The 16,779-nt window shown below is 46.2% G+C and overlaps 2 protein-coding genes across 3 annotated transcripts in view; both read left to right on the forward strand.

The window, feature by feature from the left end:
• The window catches only part of LOC119977184 (E3 SUMO-protein ligase ZBED1-like), an 89,094-nt gene extending 85,764 nt beyond the window's left edge, over nucleotides 1-3,330 (forward strand). For both annotated transcript variants that reach the window (XM_038817866.1, XM_038817865.1), the window contains exon 2: nucleotides 626-3,330. In XM_038817866.1, coding sequence (XP_038673794.1) covers nucleotides 678-2,669 — 1,992 coding nt within the window. In that variant the 5' untranslated portion in view covers nucleotides 626-677 and the 3' untranslated portion in view covers nucleotides 2,670-3,330. The remainder of the gene's footprint in view (nucleotides 1-625) is intronic.
• Nucleotides 1-16,779, forward strand: part of dhrsx (dehydrogenase/reductase (SDR family) X-linked) — a 287,258-nt gene that overhangs the window by 12,608 nt on the left and 257,871 nt on the right. The window lies entirely within an intron of this gene.

The raw sequence follows: 16,779 nt of genomic DNA on the forward strand, positions 1-16,779 counted from the left end.
CGGGCCAGTAACATTTTTTATTCCCTCTAGGTTGTCACTTTCGTTTTGAGCCAATGTGTTCGGTTCGGACACTAGCCCTTCTCTCACGTCAGAGTGGCTGTTGTCCTTGTGTGAGCCCAGACAAAAAACATCAGCAGCCTATTTAACTGCAATCGGTCTTTCCACGCAGGGGGTTAAGACTTTGAAAAGAAGCAATTATTTATCTTGAGTAGTTGTTGGGACGGAAAGGAATTCATTTCGCTTTTTAAATGCAAAGGCTTTGAGCATGGAGATCTTCCATGACAGCCTTGGCATCTTGCTGCTGGCAAGAATAATAGCTACCAGTGTGTAAACAGTATGCAACCCTGTCCATATGTTAAACATTTCAGGTTTTGCATTGTACGCCTGTCTCAATGCATCAGCCCGGCATGCTTGTTTGGCAAATCCGGTTTGCTTGTCAAAGCATCAGCTCTCGAGCCATCCTTTTCAGTTGCCCTACCTTCGTGTTTTGCAGCTTTGTCGTTTCTATTTACTTGCGAATTGATCAGGTAGGTTACTACTGTGCAACCGCAGGCTGTGAGTCTTTGAGATGATGTGCTCTTTTAAAAAAAAAATGAATGTCTCATTGTCTCTTTTTGGTTGGCAGGTTGGCATTAAATGGATAAAGGGTCTGCGTGCAGAATTGCGACGGAAGAGCCATGGAGCACAAGACTCCAGAAGGTTCTACCTCTGACCTAAAGCTTGTCTGTCACCCAAGAGCAAAAAGTAAAGTTTGGAAGTACTTTGGGTTTGATACCGATGCTGAAGGATGCATACTGCAGTGGAAGAAGATCTACTGCCGGGTTTGCAGGGCTCAAATTGCCTACTCGGGAAACACCTCCAACCTCGCCTACCACCTTGAGAAAAATCATCCCAGTGAATTCCACCAAGTTGTCAAGAGTAATGCTGAGCAAGCTCGGGAACCGTTCACCTCCAATTTTTTGAAATCCGAGTCTGAAGCTGTATACCTGAGCAACCAAGATGCAATCTTCAAGACTTGCTATAGCCAGGACAGCAAACGCCACCATGAATTGACAACTATGGTTACCAACTTCATCTGTGAAGGGCTGTATCCTGTCTCAGTGGTGGAGGAGCAAACTTTCAAAAAGCTACTTAAAATGGCGGACCCAAGGTATGAGATCCCCAACAGGAAATATTTCTCGACCAAAGCCATCCCAGAGATGTACCATATTACCCGCACTGCCGTGGAGAAGGATTTGGCTACGGCAGCCTGGTGTGGTGTGACAGCCGAACTGTGGACCGCACTGGGTCGGAACCGATGCTACATGTCTTTGACTGCCCACTTCCTGGGCGGTACGGGCGGCGCCGCCAACACCCTAAAGTTTGCTTCCAAGTGTCTCGCCACGTTCGAAGTGGCGGATGAGTATACCACAGAGAACTTGGCTCATGCGCTTGTCGAGTCCTTCAGAGAATGGGGAATCAGCAAAAACGTGTTGGGCGCCACAACCAGCAGTGGCAATGAAAACGTGGTAAATGCCTGCTCCCTTCTGAATCTCCCTGTCCACATGCCATGCTTCGGACACACAATCAATCTGGGGATAAACCGAGCGCTCCAACTGCCGAAACTCTGCACCCTTCTTCTGAAGTGCAACAAACTGGTCGAGTACTTTAAAGTGACGCCACGGGCAGCTTACATGTTGAGGGAGAAGCAGAAACAACAGTATTTGTTACAGCACCAACTGGTCAGTGACTGTAGCACTTGGGGCACCACCCAGTTTATGCTACAGCGGCTGAGGGAGCAACAGACAGCGATTGCTGCTGTGCTTTTTGAGGACAGCATGAATTATCACTTGATGCCAGAAGCCAGTGAATGGAGCACCATAGACGGGTTGGTGGAGCTGCTTCAGCCATTTCAGCAGGCCACCGAGATGATGGGCAGATCAAAGTACCCAATCATTAGTCTGGTCAAACCTCTCCTACATGTCCTGTTGAACTCAACGCTGAAAGTTGACGATTCAGACTCTCAAATGCTCAGCGCTGTGAAGGAGACCATTGCCAAAGAGTTGTCCGAAATGTACAGGTTGTCCCCAGAACTGGAGCTCTTCCTCCACTCTGCGACGTTTCTCGACCCAAGGTACAAGAAAGTCCCGTTCCTTTCAGCCGCGCAGCAAAAGCAGGTGGAGAACAAAATCCTGGAGGAAGCCACTGCCCTCCTGGAGAAGGGGAATGAGGGCTTTACGAGAGCAGAGGGGGGTTTTGCCCTTGAGGAGCCGCCACTGAAAAAGCGTGCAGTGTCAGTGCAGCCGTATAGCACCGGGAGCATTAACTTCATGCTGGCAGAGATCTTTGGGCAGGCGGGCAGCAGCGACGAGGGCCAGGATGGATGGCATACCCAGGTTGTGGAAGAACTGAATAACTTCAAATCACAGAAGGTGCTGGAACTGGGCGAAGATCCGCTCATCTGGTGGTCTGACCGGGTGGCTTTATTTCCCACCTTGAGCAAACTGCTGCAAAAGTACTGGTGCATTCCTGCCACCAGCATTCCCTCCCAGCGCCTGTTCAGCGCAGCAGGGAATCTGGTGAACGCCAAGCGCAACCAGCTGGCCCCGGCTGAGGTTGATCGGCTCCTGTTCCTGTACGAGAATACAAGGCTGCAACGGGAGGTGGCTGTGGATGATGAGTACGAGTGAGAACTCGGGGACTAACAGGAAAATATTGAGGCATAAATGACCACATTCAGTGGCGGAAATAAAAAGAACAGATGGGTAATCCAAATTACGATTTGCTATCGATTTGAAATAAGAGAATTTTGATTTTGTTTTGTTGAACTGGCTGTCTGAATCAGACAGGTTATACTTTGCTCTTGCAGCAGGTTGCAAAACTGCGGCTGTGAATTTAAGATTTATGGGACAATATGTAAACATTAAAATACAATAATAAATGACCAGCTGTAAAGGTTCAAAAGGAACTTTATTTAAGAAGCTGCTAGGATCGATATCCCCCCCCCCCACCACTGGACCAGAACACGTCAGAAGATTAGTATTCATTCTATACCAGAATGGAGATGCAATAATCTTTCTATTTTTAGTTGCTACAGTAAAGGTAAATTGAGCAATATCCCATGATTTCCTTAACTGTGCTCCCATACAAGTTTTTATGGCCAAACTAGTGTTAAAAGATAATTTTTTTGAGAAAGCAACGCTATAATCTGGGCGGGCTGCAAAGAATGCTCAGTACTTGAAACATTACACGCTGGCACTGTACTGGGAAGGGGGCAAGAAATGTTCGCTCGTTTGAAACTTTAAGGAGGTGACTCCATGAAGGATTGTATAAAATAAACTTTAAACAAGCTCTGTTGTTCCTGTGCTTGTCATTTAAGGGGTGTACAAATTTAAATCTATGTCTTGTGATGTCTTGCCATTGTGATTTGTTGCTACAATGCTTATTGTCTCCTCTCCACTGTGTATGGTTCATCGCGCAGTTGTTTAGCAGCTACTGCTGTCTCACAGCATGTAAACCACATTTCCAATTGTGCAAAATAACTAGGGTGGTATTGTGTTAAAGCTCAGTTGGAGCCACTGGATTTTTGTGACCTGCTCCTGTACTTTTTCCTCTGGCTGGGGCAAGGAAGGATTTTACGCACATGAGTAAATTGTGTTCATATCGGCACTGAAACACCAGTGTTATCTTGATGTGCAGTCTCATTTTTACTCCTCATTGGCTCTTAATATTAAAAATATTCAAAACTTAAAGCTCAGCCTTTTTCTAAAGTTTTGCTCTGTTTGACTGCAGCTATACCGCGTCTCAACCACAAACCTGATTAATGGACCTTTAATGTAAGATGCGCTATGTCATATTCGGGTTGAAATGAAATGAAAATTGGTTATTGTCACGAGTGGGCTTCAAATGAAGTTACTGTGAAAAGCCCCTAGTCGCCACATTCCGGCGCCTGTTTGGGGAGGCTGGTACGGGAATTGAACCGTGCTGCTGGCCTGCCTTGGTCTGCTTTAAAAGCCAGCTATTTAGCCCAGTGTGCTAAACCAGCCCACATGGTTTGCCCCTGGTTAATTTTAAATGTATATATACATTTAAATATGACATTGGACTCCGTAGATGCATAAATCGTCTTCAGGGTTATAGTATTTCGTTCTCAAGATCCCAGGTGTTACCTTATTTTATTTCTCTCATATTTTATCTCCTCTACTCCTGTTGACCCATACTGGGGGTGAATGGGTGAGGTTGGGGGATGTAGTTTTGACTTTGTGCCCTCGTGTAAAACCTGTGATGGTGAATCAGAAGTCTGTTTTACATCTCTCATGTTTTACTTCCTTTGATGTCAATTACAGACCAACCGTTATTGTGAGTATCCCTGGCAAGCATTGCATTAATTACCCATCCCTAATCACTTATGAGAAGATGGTGGTGAGACACCTTCTTAAACTGTTGCAGTGAATCTGACGCAGGTACACTTAACTGCACTGGCAGGGGATGATTTCTAAATTTTTCACCGAGAGTGAAGGAATGGCGATATAGTTCCACGGGAACTCTTGCTATTCTCGGTGGTATAGACCGTATGTTTGGAAGGTATTGTTGAGGGAACCTGCGTGAGTTATTGCACGGCACTTTGCAGGTTAGTTGAATGACAAAACAGGCTTGATGGGCTGAATGGCCTGCTCATGTTCCAATGTAAAACAGACTTGAGATTCGTTATTGGATGCTTCGCCCAACAAGTGGTTCAATGGATCAATGAGTTTTCATTCTGGTGTCTTGCTGAAGTGTTCATCTGCTTTAAAAGCCAGCGATCCATGAAAGCTGTAATGGAACTGATGTATTTTTGTACATCACACACACACATGTCTCAGCCAACAAGATGGCACTTGTTGCGCTGGAGGGTACCCATACAGATGATGGGTTGGCTAGGGCCAGAAGTCATCCAGGGGGTACCCAGGGGATAACCTATACGACCCGTGGCACTAAGTTGAAAGTGGGCTGTTAGCGGTGGGCGCAGCTGCATGGCTGCCTTGCCGGTTGCGACAATGGTGTTCCGTACCTGTCCACCTTGCCCCACAACCCACCTCCTGGTCACCCCCCACTACTCCCTCTCCTCCCCCCCCCCCTTCCCGGTCATGGCAGAACTGGCCGGTGGTACAACTGTCAGAAAACTATTGCAATGTTGGACACTTTCTGTACCCCCTCTCTCTCTCCCTCAGCAGCCGCCACACCAGTTTTATGATATTTAAAAGCACAAGTGAACTATGCCGTCGGGAACTTGGCCCACCGGAGATGGAGAATCACAGAGGCCCCGGAGAATACCGGGTAGGGCCCGCTAATGATATGCAAACGGTATCTATTGTACGTGTGTTCCAGAACGCATTGACGCCACTGTCAACGTGATGGGGAATTGCGATTTGGTGATTCTCAGCCCAATTGCCTTTCCCGATTTCGATGTCGACAAACGGAGAATCCTGCCCATTAACTTTGCACGTAAGTAGAAGTGCTAGATAGCTATCCTTGGTTCTAATTTTCTTTGATCTTTTGAAGTAAAAGGTCAATTTGCAGCACAACTGTTTACAACCTGATATCTGGTCCCTTTCTGGGACTTTTGGAAGATTCAGAATCTACTCTGGTAAACTCAGAGAATGCAACACTGCTGTCTCACAGCGCCAGGGACCAGGGTTCAATTCTGACCTTGGATCACTGTGTGGAGTTTGTATGTTCTCCGCATGTCTGCGTGGGTTTCCTCCGGGTGCTCCGGTTTCCTCCCACAGTCTAAAGATGTGCAGGTAGGTGGATTGACAATGATAAATTGCCCCTTAGTTTCCAGGGATGTGCAGGTTAGGTTTTGGGGTTACGGGGATGGGGCTGGGTGGGCGGGTGAGTTGACCTAGGTAGGGTGCTCTTTCAAAGGGTCGGTGCAGACTCGATGGGGTGAAAGGCCTCCTTCTGCACTGTAGGGATTCTATGGATTGTCTGCAAACATTTTTTTTTTTTAAATAATTTTTATTGAAGAAGTTTTTCAAAATACAAACATTTTAACCCCCCCTACATTTACATTTAAATCATAACAAAACAAAGTCAAACCCCCCTACTTAACAAGAAAAAGAAAAAAGTCCCCCCCCCCTACTCGCGCGTCGTCTCCCCCCCCCCCCCCCCGGCGAAACGACAGTCAGACCCACTTATCATTTCTAGCAGCGTCCTCGGGCAGGCCTTGCCCGTGCCACCACCGCTACCGTACTTCCTTCGTCTTTGTCCCCCCTCCCCCCCCCCTCCTCCCCCCTCCCTCCCGCCCTCCCCTCCCGGGTTGCTGCTGTCACGGCCTCAGTTTCTATCACTGATCCAAGAGGTCTAGGAAGGGTTGCCATCGCCTGAAAAACCCCTGCACCGACCCTCTCAGGGCGAATTTGATCCTTTCCAATTGGATGAAGTTTGCCATGTCGTTTAACCAGGTGTTAACACTCGGAGGCCTTTCGTCCCTCCACTGAATCAGGATCCTCCTCCGAGCCACCAAGGACGCAAAGGCTAATATTCCAGCCTCCCTTGCCTCCTGTACCCCCGGTTCCACCCCAACCCCGAAGATCGCAAGTCCCCATCCTGGCTTGACCCTGGACCCCACCACTCTCTACACCGTCCCTGCCACCCCCTTCCAGAACTCCTCCAGTGCCGGACATGCCCAAAACATATGTGCATGATTCGCAGGGCTTCCCGAACATCTAATACACCTGTCTTCACCCCCGAAAAACCGACTCATCCTTGTCCCCGTCATGTGGGCTCTATGCAGTACCTTAAATTGAATGAGACTTAGTCTCGCACATGACGACGACGAGTTGACCCTCTCCAGGGCGTCTGCCCATGTCCCGTCCTCTATCTGTTCCCCCAGCTCTAACTCCCACTTATCTTTCAGCTCCTCTACTGGTACCTCCTCCACCTCCTGCATAATCTTATAGATGTCCGAGATCTTCCCCTCCCCGACCCAGACCCCTGATAGCACCCTATCACTCACCCCCCTGTCGGGGAGCGCGGGGAACCCCGCTGATTGTCTGCAAACATAAATACCTTGCACCATCTTCTTCGTAAAACAATTTAAGCCTTTATTTTCTCTTTAACAATCAGAATGATGAGGGCTTCCTGTCAGGTAGACCGGTCCCTTCCTTTACCCTAAATTTAAAGCTACAGTCCTAAAATGTAATAATCTAATAAACCTCATAATTGTAACAATTTGCACATTTGCTTGCGTTGTGAGATGGGAATATTTTTTAAAGTTGAGTATTTTAAAAAAAATACACAAATTTTAACGCATTGGGAACAGAATATATGATATAAGTATTCATCTGAACTTGAATTATTTTAGATTCAGTAGTTAATGGTGAAAATGTATGGGCTTTAAACCATTTGAAATGGAGCAGTTTATTGATTGCGCTGTGCTAAAGCTTAAGACTCTGCCTGAAAGTGGAATTAGTGGGCTGATTTCAAGTTTTTGTTGGCTTTAGTGCTATTGCAAATGGTAGAATTAGCAAAAAAGATTTGCATTCATATAGCGCCTTTTGGGAAGTCAGAACGTTTCAAAGGACTTTACAACCAATTCAGTACTTTATGAAGTGTAGTCACTGTTATAATGTAGGAAATGTGGCAACTAGTTTGCACACCGGAAGCTTCCACAGACAACAATGTGGTAATATACAACTAATCTGTTTTAGTGATATCGGTTGAGGGATAAATATTGGCCTTTTGCTACTTTATGAAAGAATACTGTTCCATGTAGTGGCACAAGGTGGTAATTCTAGATCCAGGTGAAAATTATTGTTTTGTTCATTCTCGGGATTTCAGTGTCACTGGCAAGGCCAGCATTTATTGTTCAATCCCTGGTTGCCCTGAAAAGGTGGTGAGTCATCTCAAGCTGCTGCAGTCTGCCTGGTGAAGCTGTTCCTGCAGTGGAATTCCAGGACTTTGAAGGAGCGGCGACATATTGCCCAAGTTAGGTTGGCGTGTTACTTGAAGTCAAAGCTGGAAGGTGCTGCTGTTCCAATAAATCTGCAACCCTTGTCCTTTCTGGGTGCTGCAGGTTGTGAGTTTGGGAGATAATGCAGATGAAGTATTGTTGAGTTGTTTCAGTGCTTGAACACTGTAGATGGTGCACACCGCACCATGGTATGTTTAAACCACTGGATGACATGTCTGTCAAGCAGACTGATGATGTACCTTTTAAAGGGATTATCGTATACAGCTGTCCATCACTATCCACCACGAGATAGGAGATGATAATCCTATGTATTCTGCAGACAGATGAGAGCAGCAGGCCATTCATGTTCTACATAGCCTCTCAGTTCCCAATGTCCCAGAGGACTGGACAATGGCTAATGTAATACTGCTGTTTAAGGAGGGAGGGAGGTTGTCCTCAAGGATGCCGTCATCTCCATCATTTTCAAGAAAGGAGCTAAAACGGACTGTGGAAACTACTGAGGAAGCTCCCTGCTCTGTATCAGGAAAATCATAGCCTGAATCCTCGCTAGCCGCCTTCTCCCAGTCTCTGAAGAAACCCTTCCGGAAAGCCAGTGTGGCTTCCGATCAAACCGTGGAATATCGGACATGATTTTCACTGCTCATCAAGTTCAAGATTAATGCCAGGAGCAGCATCAACCACTCTATATGGCATTTATCAATCTGACCAAGGCTCTTCACTTAGTCACTCAGGAAATGCTATGGAAGACCCTGTCAAAAGCCGGCTGTCCAGAGAAATTGATCGACATCCTCTGACTCTTCCACAACAAGAAGTCGGTGACAGTCCTCACCAATGGAAATAACAGAATTCTGGTGAGGTCAAGATTGGAGTTGAGCAGGGATGTGTCATCGCCCCCACCAATTTCTCCCCATTATCAATGCCACTACTTCACCTTGTCAAGCTTTCCAGTGAAGTGGACATCATCTACAGAATGGACGGAAAAAGTTTCAACCTTAACCGATTGAAATCCAGGAAGAAACCGACATTGATGAGGCTTGTGTAACCTCAGTACACAGATGACATTGCCTTCTCCGCTCTCTCAGAAGAGAGAGCCGTGCTTGACGCCTTTGTGGAAGCATACCAAAGAATCGGTCTCAGCCTCAACCTCAAGACTTAAATCCTTTACCAGCCTCCTTCTGGGCCATATCCGGTCTCTCCCTCCATCAAGATCAATGAAGAAACCCTACCAAATGTGGGACATTTCCCAGACCTGGATTTTTACCTCTCCTCTAAGGCTGACATCGAAGTGTAGATCCAGCATCGTAACCAATCTGCGAGCGCCTCCTTCGAATGCTTAAAAATGAGAGTCTTCGACAACCATGATATTCGTGCTGACACCGAGATCCTCATACTAACATCAGTGTCCCTGAAGGAGCCAAGAGCACCAGCATTGAGGCCATGATCGCCCGAAACCAACTCTGCTGGGCCGGCCATGTGCTCAGGATGTCAGAGTCCCAACTATCAAAGCAAATCTTCTTTGTCCAGTTCGAGGAAGGCTTCCAACAAGAGGAGGACAAAGGAAGTTCTTCAAGGCCACCTGAAAGCTTGCCTCAAGAAATGCAATATAGATGTCAATGCTTGGGAGATCTTTGCTCAGAAGAGATCTACTTGTATGAAGCTCCTGATTGAAGGGACACAATTCTTGGAGGACACTCAATGGCAAGAGGAGGCCTGGGAAAGGAATACCAGCAGCCTCCAGTCCATGGACTGATCCCACCTCCTGGAAACACCTGCCAAGTGTGCGGTCGAAGGTGCGACTTTAGGATCGGGTTCATTAGCCATACAAGAACACAAGAACTCCTGGGCTGGAGAGGTTAAGTTATGAAGGGAACAAAGAACAATATAGCACAGAAACAGGCCCTTTGGCCCTCCAAGCCTGTTCTGGTCATGATACCAACCTTGGCCAAAACCCTCAGCAATTCCTTGTGCTGTATCCCTCGATACCTATTCTAGCCATGTATTTGTCAAGAAGCCTTTTAAACGCCATTAATGTATCTTAATGTTTGCACATTCTCCCCATCTCTGCGTGGGTCTCACCCCCACAACCCAAAAATATGTGCAAGGTACGTGAATTGGCCGCGCCTAATTGCCCTTTAATTGGAATAAAATAATTGAGTATTCTAAATTTTAAAAAAAATTATGAGGAGAGATTGGATAGTCTGGTGTTGTTTTCCTTGGAGCAGTGGAGACTGAGGGGATACATGAATGAGATGCATAAAATTATGAGGGGCATAGATAGAGTAGACGGGAAGAAACATTTCCACTTGGTGGAGGGATCAATGACCAGGGGCATAGATATAAGGTGAGTGGCAGAGGGTTTAGAGGGGATATGAGGAAAAATATTTTCACCCACAGGGTGACGAGACTCTGGAACTCACTGCCTGAAAGGTTGGTGGAGACTGAAACGATGGTCGCACTTTAGCATTTAGATGTACAATTGTGATGCCAAGGCATACAATGCTATGGGCTGAAGTGCCGGAAAATGGGATTAGAATAGTTAGGTGGTTGTTTTTGACCGATGGTCCGAAGGGCCTTTGCTGTGTTGTGGAGATCTGTGAATAAGTCTGCGATGAAGCCTGGACACAAGTGGCTTGGCGATATTCAAACTGAGCATCTGTGAGTTGGTTATTCATTGGCACTGTTGACAACTCCTTTCCTGATTTTTGGGAGCAGTTTGATAGTTCTGTAATTGACTGGGTTTTGTATTTGCTTTGCTTTTTTTGTGGATATTGTTGGATAAGATGTACTGTCACGGCCTGGCTTGAGAGAAATCAGTCAATTGCTTAGTGTTAAGTTTGTGCCATCTCCACTGTGTTTGCAGTTATATAATCTGCTGCTTGTAAATTTTTTTCCATGAGGAGTGCTCTATTAACACATACAGAATCTTTGGATTTTTATAGTAAACTGAGCAATCTATTTTTTATCATAGAATTATAGAATTTACAGTGCAGAAGGAGGCCATTCGGCCCATCGAGTCTGCACCGGCTCTTGGAAAGAGCACCCTACCCAAGGTCAACACCTCCACCCTATCCCCATAACCCAGTAACCCCACCCAACACCAAGGGCAATTTTGGACACTAAGGGCAATTTTATCATGGCCAATCCACCTAACCTGCACATCTTTGGACTGTAGGAGGAAACCGGAGCACCCGGAGGAAACCCAAGCACACACGGGGAGGACGTGCAGACTCCGCACAGACAGTGACCCAAGCCAGAATCGAACCTGGGACCCTGGAGCTGTGAAGCGATTGTGCTATCCACAATGCTACCGTGCTGCCCTTGATAGCTTGAATCTTCCAACCTTATTGTCTTCTTTACCCCGTACCTCAATTATTTCTTCACCAATGTGCTGAAATTGGGGGTGCAGGAAAGAGAGAAGTGAATCTAAAACCATTTTCTCAAAAATTTATTTGACCAGTTTTATAAAATTGAGACATTAATATTATGATCCTGTTCGGGACCATTAATGTTTAAAGAGAAATCCAAACACCCATAATTAACTGCGGTACTATACCACAAGATTTCATGTTTTTAAAAAAACAACTTAACTTTAATGGATATAAGAATGAAACCGACTGAGCGCCATTACCTGAGCTCAATAGTTTATAGTTACTTATGCTATGAACTCAGTCCTACTTTTTACTTGTCCCCCAAACCCCTGAGCGTACGCTTATTCATTACAAGAAGCTTGAAATTTAATTCATTTCTTTAGGGAACAATTCAAAGGTATGCCATAGCACTCGGAAATTCTCTTTAATACCCCTCATTGTTTCAGTTATTCTCTGAGGTAATATTTTATGAGGTTCCTTCCGTTAACCTTTTCGGCTAAGCAATCGTCCAACTTTTGTTGAAGACCTCATGACTGTGGATGACTCAGCTCCTTGTTCGGGTGGCTGGCAGATTCTCACAGCTTCCAAGCCACCTCTGTTGACTAATTGCTGCCACAAAGCTTTGTGAGGACCGCAGTGGAATCCTTCCTCTCGCTGTAAACTAGGAAAATCTTCCAGTTGCTTTTTCCCTCAGAATATCCAAACTGAGCCAAAGCTGCATTCCGCACAGAGAACGATAAAGTTAGTATTTCCAGGGGTCTGCAGTATAATGTGAAAGTGCAAACCAGGTGAGATCAGAGTGCGGCAGAGAGGTGAAGGCTTTCTCACCGAGGAAGAACGTATATGTGCAGGAGAGAGTGGCATGAGATACCAGCTTTTTGAAAAACATTTTTTCAGAGTTATTTACATACAGCACATTCTTATTGAGTATTAAAAATGACTTACATTTGTTTTGTACCTTTCACGATCGGCAGATGTCTCGAAGCACTTGACAGACGACGAAGTACTTTTGAAATGTAGGCAATATTGTAATGTAGGAAATCTGGCAGATAATTTGCATGCAGTAAACTCCCATAAGCAACAATGCGATGATGAGCGGATTATCTTTGTGCCGTTTGTTGGCCCTGTAGTACTTACATGAAAAAAATACTGTTCCATGCAGTGGCACAATGCGATATTTATCTCTTTTTTCATTTTTTTTCCATATTTATATCGATCCAGGTAGAAGTAACCTCTATAGTCATTCAAGGGTTGTACAGCTGTTGCTTATTGTCCAGCCGTGGTTACCTTGAAAAAGTGGTGCAGGGGCTCGTCTTGGCCTCTGCAGTCTGTGTGATGAAGCTGTTCCTCCAGCAGCACTGGGTTGGGAGTTCCAATGACAATGATGTTGGTTGAAGAAGAAACATTGGCAGGGGCACTGGGGATGTCTCCCCTTTTCTTTGAAATAATGCCATGCGATCTTTTACATCCACTCGAGAGAGAGCAGATAGGGATTTGACAAAGAGACACCCAGACTCGAAACGTTAGCTTCATTCTCTCTCCATAAGATATAAGAGCAGAATTAGGCCATTCGGCCCATCGTGTCGGTTCCGCCATTTGATCATGGCTGAAATGTTCCTCATTCCCATTCTCCTGCCTTCTCACCATAACCCCTGATCCCCTTATTAATCAAGAAATCTGCTTTGTGCTTGAGGTGCTGTTACCTACAGGGCCACAGACTAAGAGCTGGAAGGTGGAATTAGTTAGAGTAATTCTTTCTCAGAACATAAGAACTAGGAGCAAGATTAGCCTCTCGAGCCTGCTCCACCGTTCAGTATGAGCATGGCTGATCTCATCATGGCCTTAATTCCACCATCCTGCCTGTTCTCCATAACCTTCATCCCATTACTAAATAATAATCTGTCTAACCCCTTGAATTTACTCATTGTCTCAGCATCCACCACACTCTGGGGTAGCGAATTCCAAAGATTCATGACCCTTTGTTTTAAACTTGCTACACCTTATCCTGAGACTATGACCTCGCGATCTCAAATGCCCACGAGAGGAAGTATCTGCCCCACATCTACTTTATCCATTCTTTCATCATTTGATATACCTCAATTTGATCTCCCACATTCTTCTAAACGCGAGAGAGTAAAGGCCTAAACTGCACAATCTCTCTTCTTACGACAAACCCCTCCTCTCTGGAATCAGCCTAGTGAACCTCCTCTCAACTGCCTCCAGTGTCACTACATCTTTCCCCAAATAATGGACGAAAATTGTGCACAATACTCCAGGTGTGGTCTCAACACTGCCTTGTACAGTTGCAACAACACTCCCTTACCTTTATACCATTCCTTTAGCTATAAATGCCAACATTCTATTCACTTTCTTTATTACCTGCTATACCTGCTTGCTAGTTTTCTGCGACTCATGCATGAGGACACCCAGATCCCTCTGCACCAGAGAACTCTGAGGTTTCTCTCCATTTAGATAATAAGTAACTTTTCCATTTTCCCGACCAAAATGGACAACCTCACACTGATCCATGTTAAACTCTGTTCTCCATATTTGGGCCTACTCACCGAACCTATCTATATCCATTTGTAAGGTTCTTATTTCCTCATTGGAACTTACATTCCCATCTATTTTAGCGTAATTTGCAAATTTGGCTATCAAATCTTCTATTCCTGTATCCAAGTCGTTAATATAGATTGTAAATAGTTTGGGCCCATGGACCGAATCCTGTGGCAGCCCATTAGCTACATCTTGCCATCCAGAAAATGACCCATTTATCTGTCTTCTGTATGTCAGCTAGCCTTCTATCCAAGCTAACAATTTACCCCAAACCCCGTGTGACCTAACTTTGTGTATTAATCTTCTGTGCGCCACCTTATCAAACTCCTTCCGGAAGTCCAGATATACTACATCTACAGGATCCCCATTATCCACTTTGCTTGTTACATCTTCGAAACACTCTAGATTTACCCTTCATAAAACCATGCTGACTCTGATGGATTGAGTTTTGACATTCCAAATGTCCTGATATTACTTCCTTAATCATGGATTCTAACAATGTGCCAATAACAGATGTTAAACTAACTGGTCTGTAATTTCCTACATTCTGCCTCCCTCCCTTTTTGAATAAGGGCCACAGATACTGTCAGACCAGCTGAGATTGTCCAGCATTTTCTGTTTTTGTTTCAGATTCCAGCATCTGCAGTAATCTGCTTTTATCTCCCGAGCAGATGGGGGTTTCTGGTTAAAATCTCACCTGAAAGGTGCATTTCCAGTAGTGCAGCACTTCCCTCAGCACTGCAGCACTCCCCTCAGCACTGCAGCACTCCCCTCAGCACTGCAGCACTCCCTTCAGCACTGCAGCACTCCCCTCAGCACTGCAGCACTCCCCTCAGCACTGCAGCACTCCCCTCAGCACTCCCCTCAGCACTGCAGCACTCCCCTCAGCACTGCAGCACTCCCCTCAGCACTGCAGCACTCCCCTCAGCACTGCAGCACTCCCCTCAGCACTGCAGCACTCCCCTCAGCACTGCAGCACTCCCCTCAGCACTCCCCTCAGCACTGCAGCACTCCCCTCAGCACTGCAGCACTCCCCTCAGCACTGCAGCACTCCCCTCAGCACTGCAGCACTCCCCTCAGCACTGCAGCACTCCCCTCAGCACTCCCCTCAGCACTGCAGCACTCCCCTCAGCACTGCAGCACTCCCCTCAGCACTGCAGCACTCCCCTCAGCACCGCAGCACTCCCCTCAGCACTCCCCTCAGCACTGCAGCACTCCCCTCAGCACTGCAGCACTCCCCTCAGCACTGCAGCACTCCCCTCAGCACTGCAGCACTCCCCTCAGCACTGCAGCACTCCCCTCAGCACTGCAGCCCTCCCCTCAGCACTGCAGCCCTCCCCTCAGCACTGCAGCACTCCCCTCAGCACTGCAGCCCTCCCCTCAGCACTGCAGCACTCCCCTCAGCACTGCAGCACTCCCCTCAGCACTGCAGCACTCCCCTCAGCACTGCAGCCCTCCCCTCAGCACTGCAGCACTCCCCTCAGCACTGCAGCACTCCCCTCAGCACTGCAGCCCTCCCCTCAGCACTGCAGCACTCCCCTCAGCACTGCACGGACAGTGTCTGATTTGACTTTTGTACTCAATTGGGAGTAGGACTTGAACCTGAAACCTTTTGGCTCAGAGATGAACTGAATGCTATGAACTCAGCCACAGTAACACTAATATATACTGTATAGGATGATATATATGCTGACATTACATAATATTTAGATGGGCATTCTGTGATTACTAATCCACAAGAAAAGGAATCCTTTGACCAAAACAAAGTTTGAAAACCATTGGTATATTGTAAGAATGGTCGCAGTAATAATACTGAGACTGCAACACAAATTAAAATGAGTGATCCTGTCATTTGGGAGGGATTGTGTCTTTACAATTGGCACAGATTCTACAGGGAGCAGCATACTGAAGACCACTGCATGCATTTTGTTCTCCCCTCCCAAATGTACAACATGCTTTGTGCAACATGTTCAAAATAAATCCACTATAGGATTGGCCTATGTGAATAAAAGGCATGTTAAAATCCGTGTCATGGAAGACAATTTAAAGCCTCTTGGGGTTTACCTGTGTTTTTCTCTGTTTCTGTTTGTTGCTGTTTACAGTCACACCAAAGTCCTAGGTGTGCACGTCACCACAAATCTGTCCTGGTCCACCCACATTGGTGCTACCACCAAGAAAGCACAACAGCCCTTATACTTCCTTAGGGAACTAAGGAAATTTGGCATGCCAACACCGACTCTTACCAACTTTTACAGATGCACCATGGAAAGCATCCTATCTGGCTGCATCACAGCCTTGTATGGCAACTGCTCGGCCCAAGACTGCAAGAAACTTCAGAGAGTCGCGAACACCGCCCAGTCCATCACGAACCTGCCTCCCATCCATTGACTCTATCTGCATCTCCTGCTGCTGGGAAAGCGGGCAGCATAATCAAAGACCCCTCCCACTGTCTTACTCTTCCAACTTCTTCCATCGGGCAGGAGATAGAAAAGTCTGAGAAAGGTTAGGTGGATTGGCCATGATAAATTGCCCTTAGTGACCAAAAAGGTTAGGAGGGGTTCATGGGTTACAGGGATAGTGAGGGCTTAAGTGGGTCGGTGCAGACATGATGGGCCGAATGGCCTCCTTCTGCACTGTAAGTTTTATGTTCTAACACGCACAAACAGATTCAAAAACAGTTTCTTCCCCGCTGTTACCAGACTTCTAAACAACCCTCTTATGGACTGACCTGATAAATACGGCACTCCTGTATGTTGCACCCGATGATGGTGTCTATGTATTTACATTGTGGACCTTGTATTTCCCTATTAAGTATTTTCTTTCTCTTTTCTTTTCATGTACTAAATGATCTATTTGAGCTGCTCGCCGAAAAATACTTTTCACTCTACCTCGATACACGCGACAATAAAGAAATCCATT

Source organism: Scyliorhinus canicula, chromosome 14, assembly GCF_902713615.1.
Source record: "Scyliorhinus canicula chromosome 14, sScyCan1.1, whole genome shotgun sequence".
Classification (NCBI taxonomy): domain Eukaryota; kingdom Metazoa; phylum Chordata; class Chondrichthyes; order Carcharhiniformes; family Scyliorhinidae; genus Scyliorhinus; species Scyliorhinus canicula.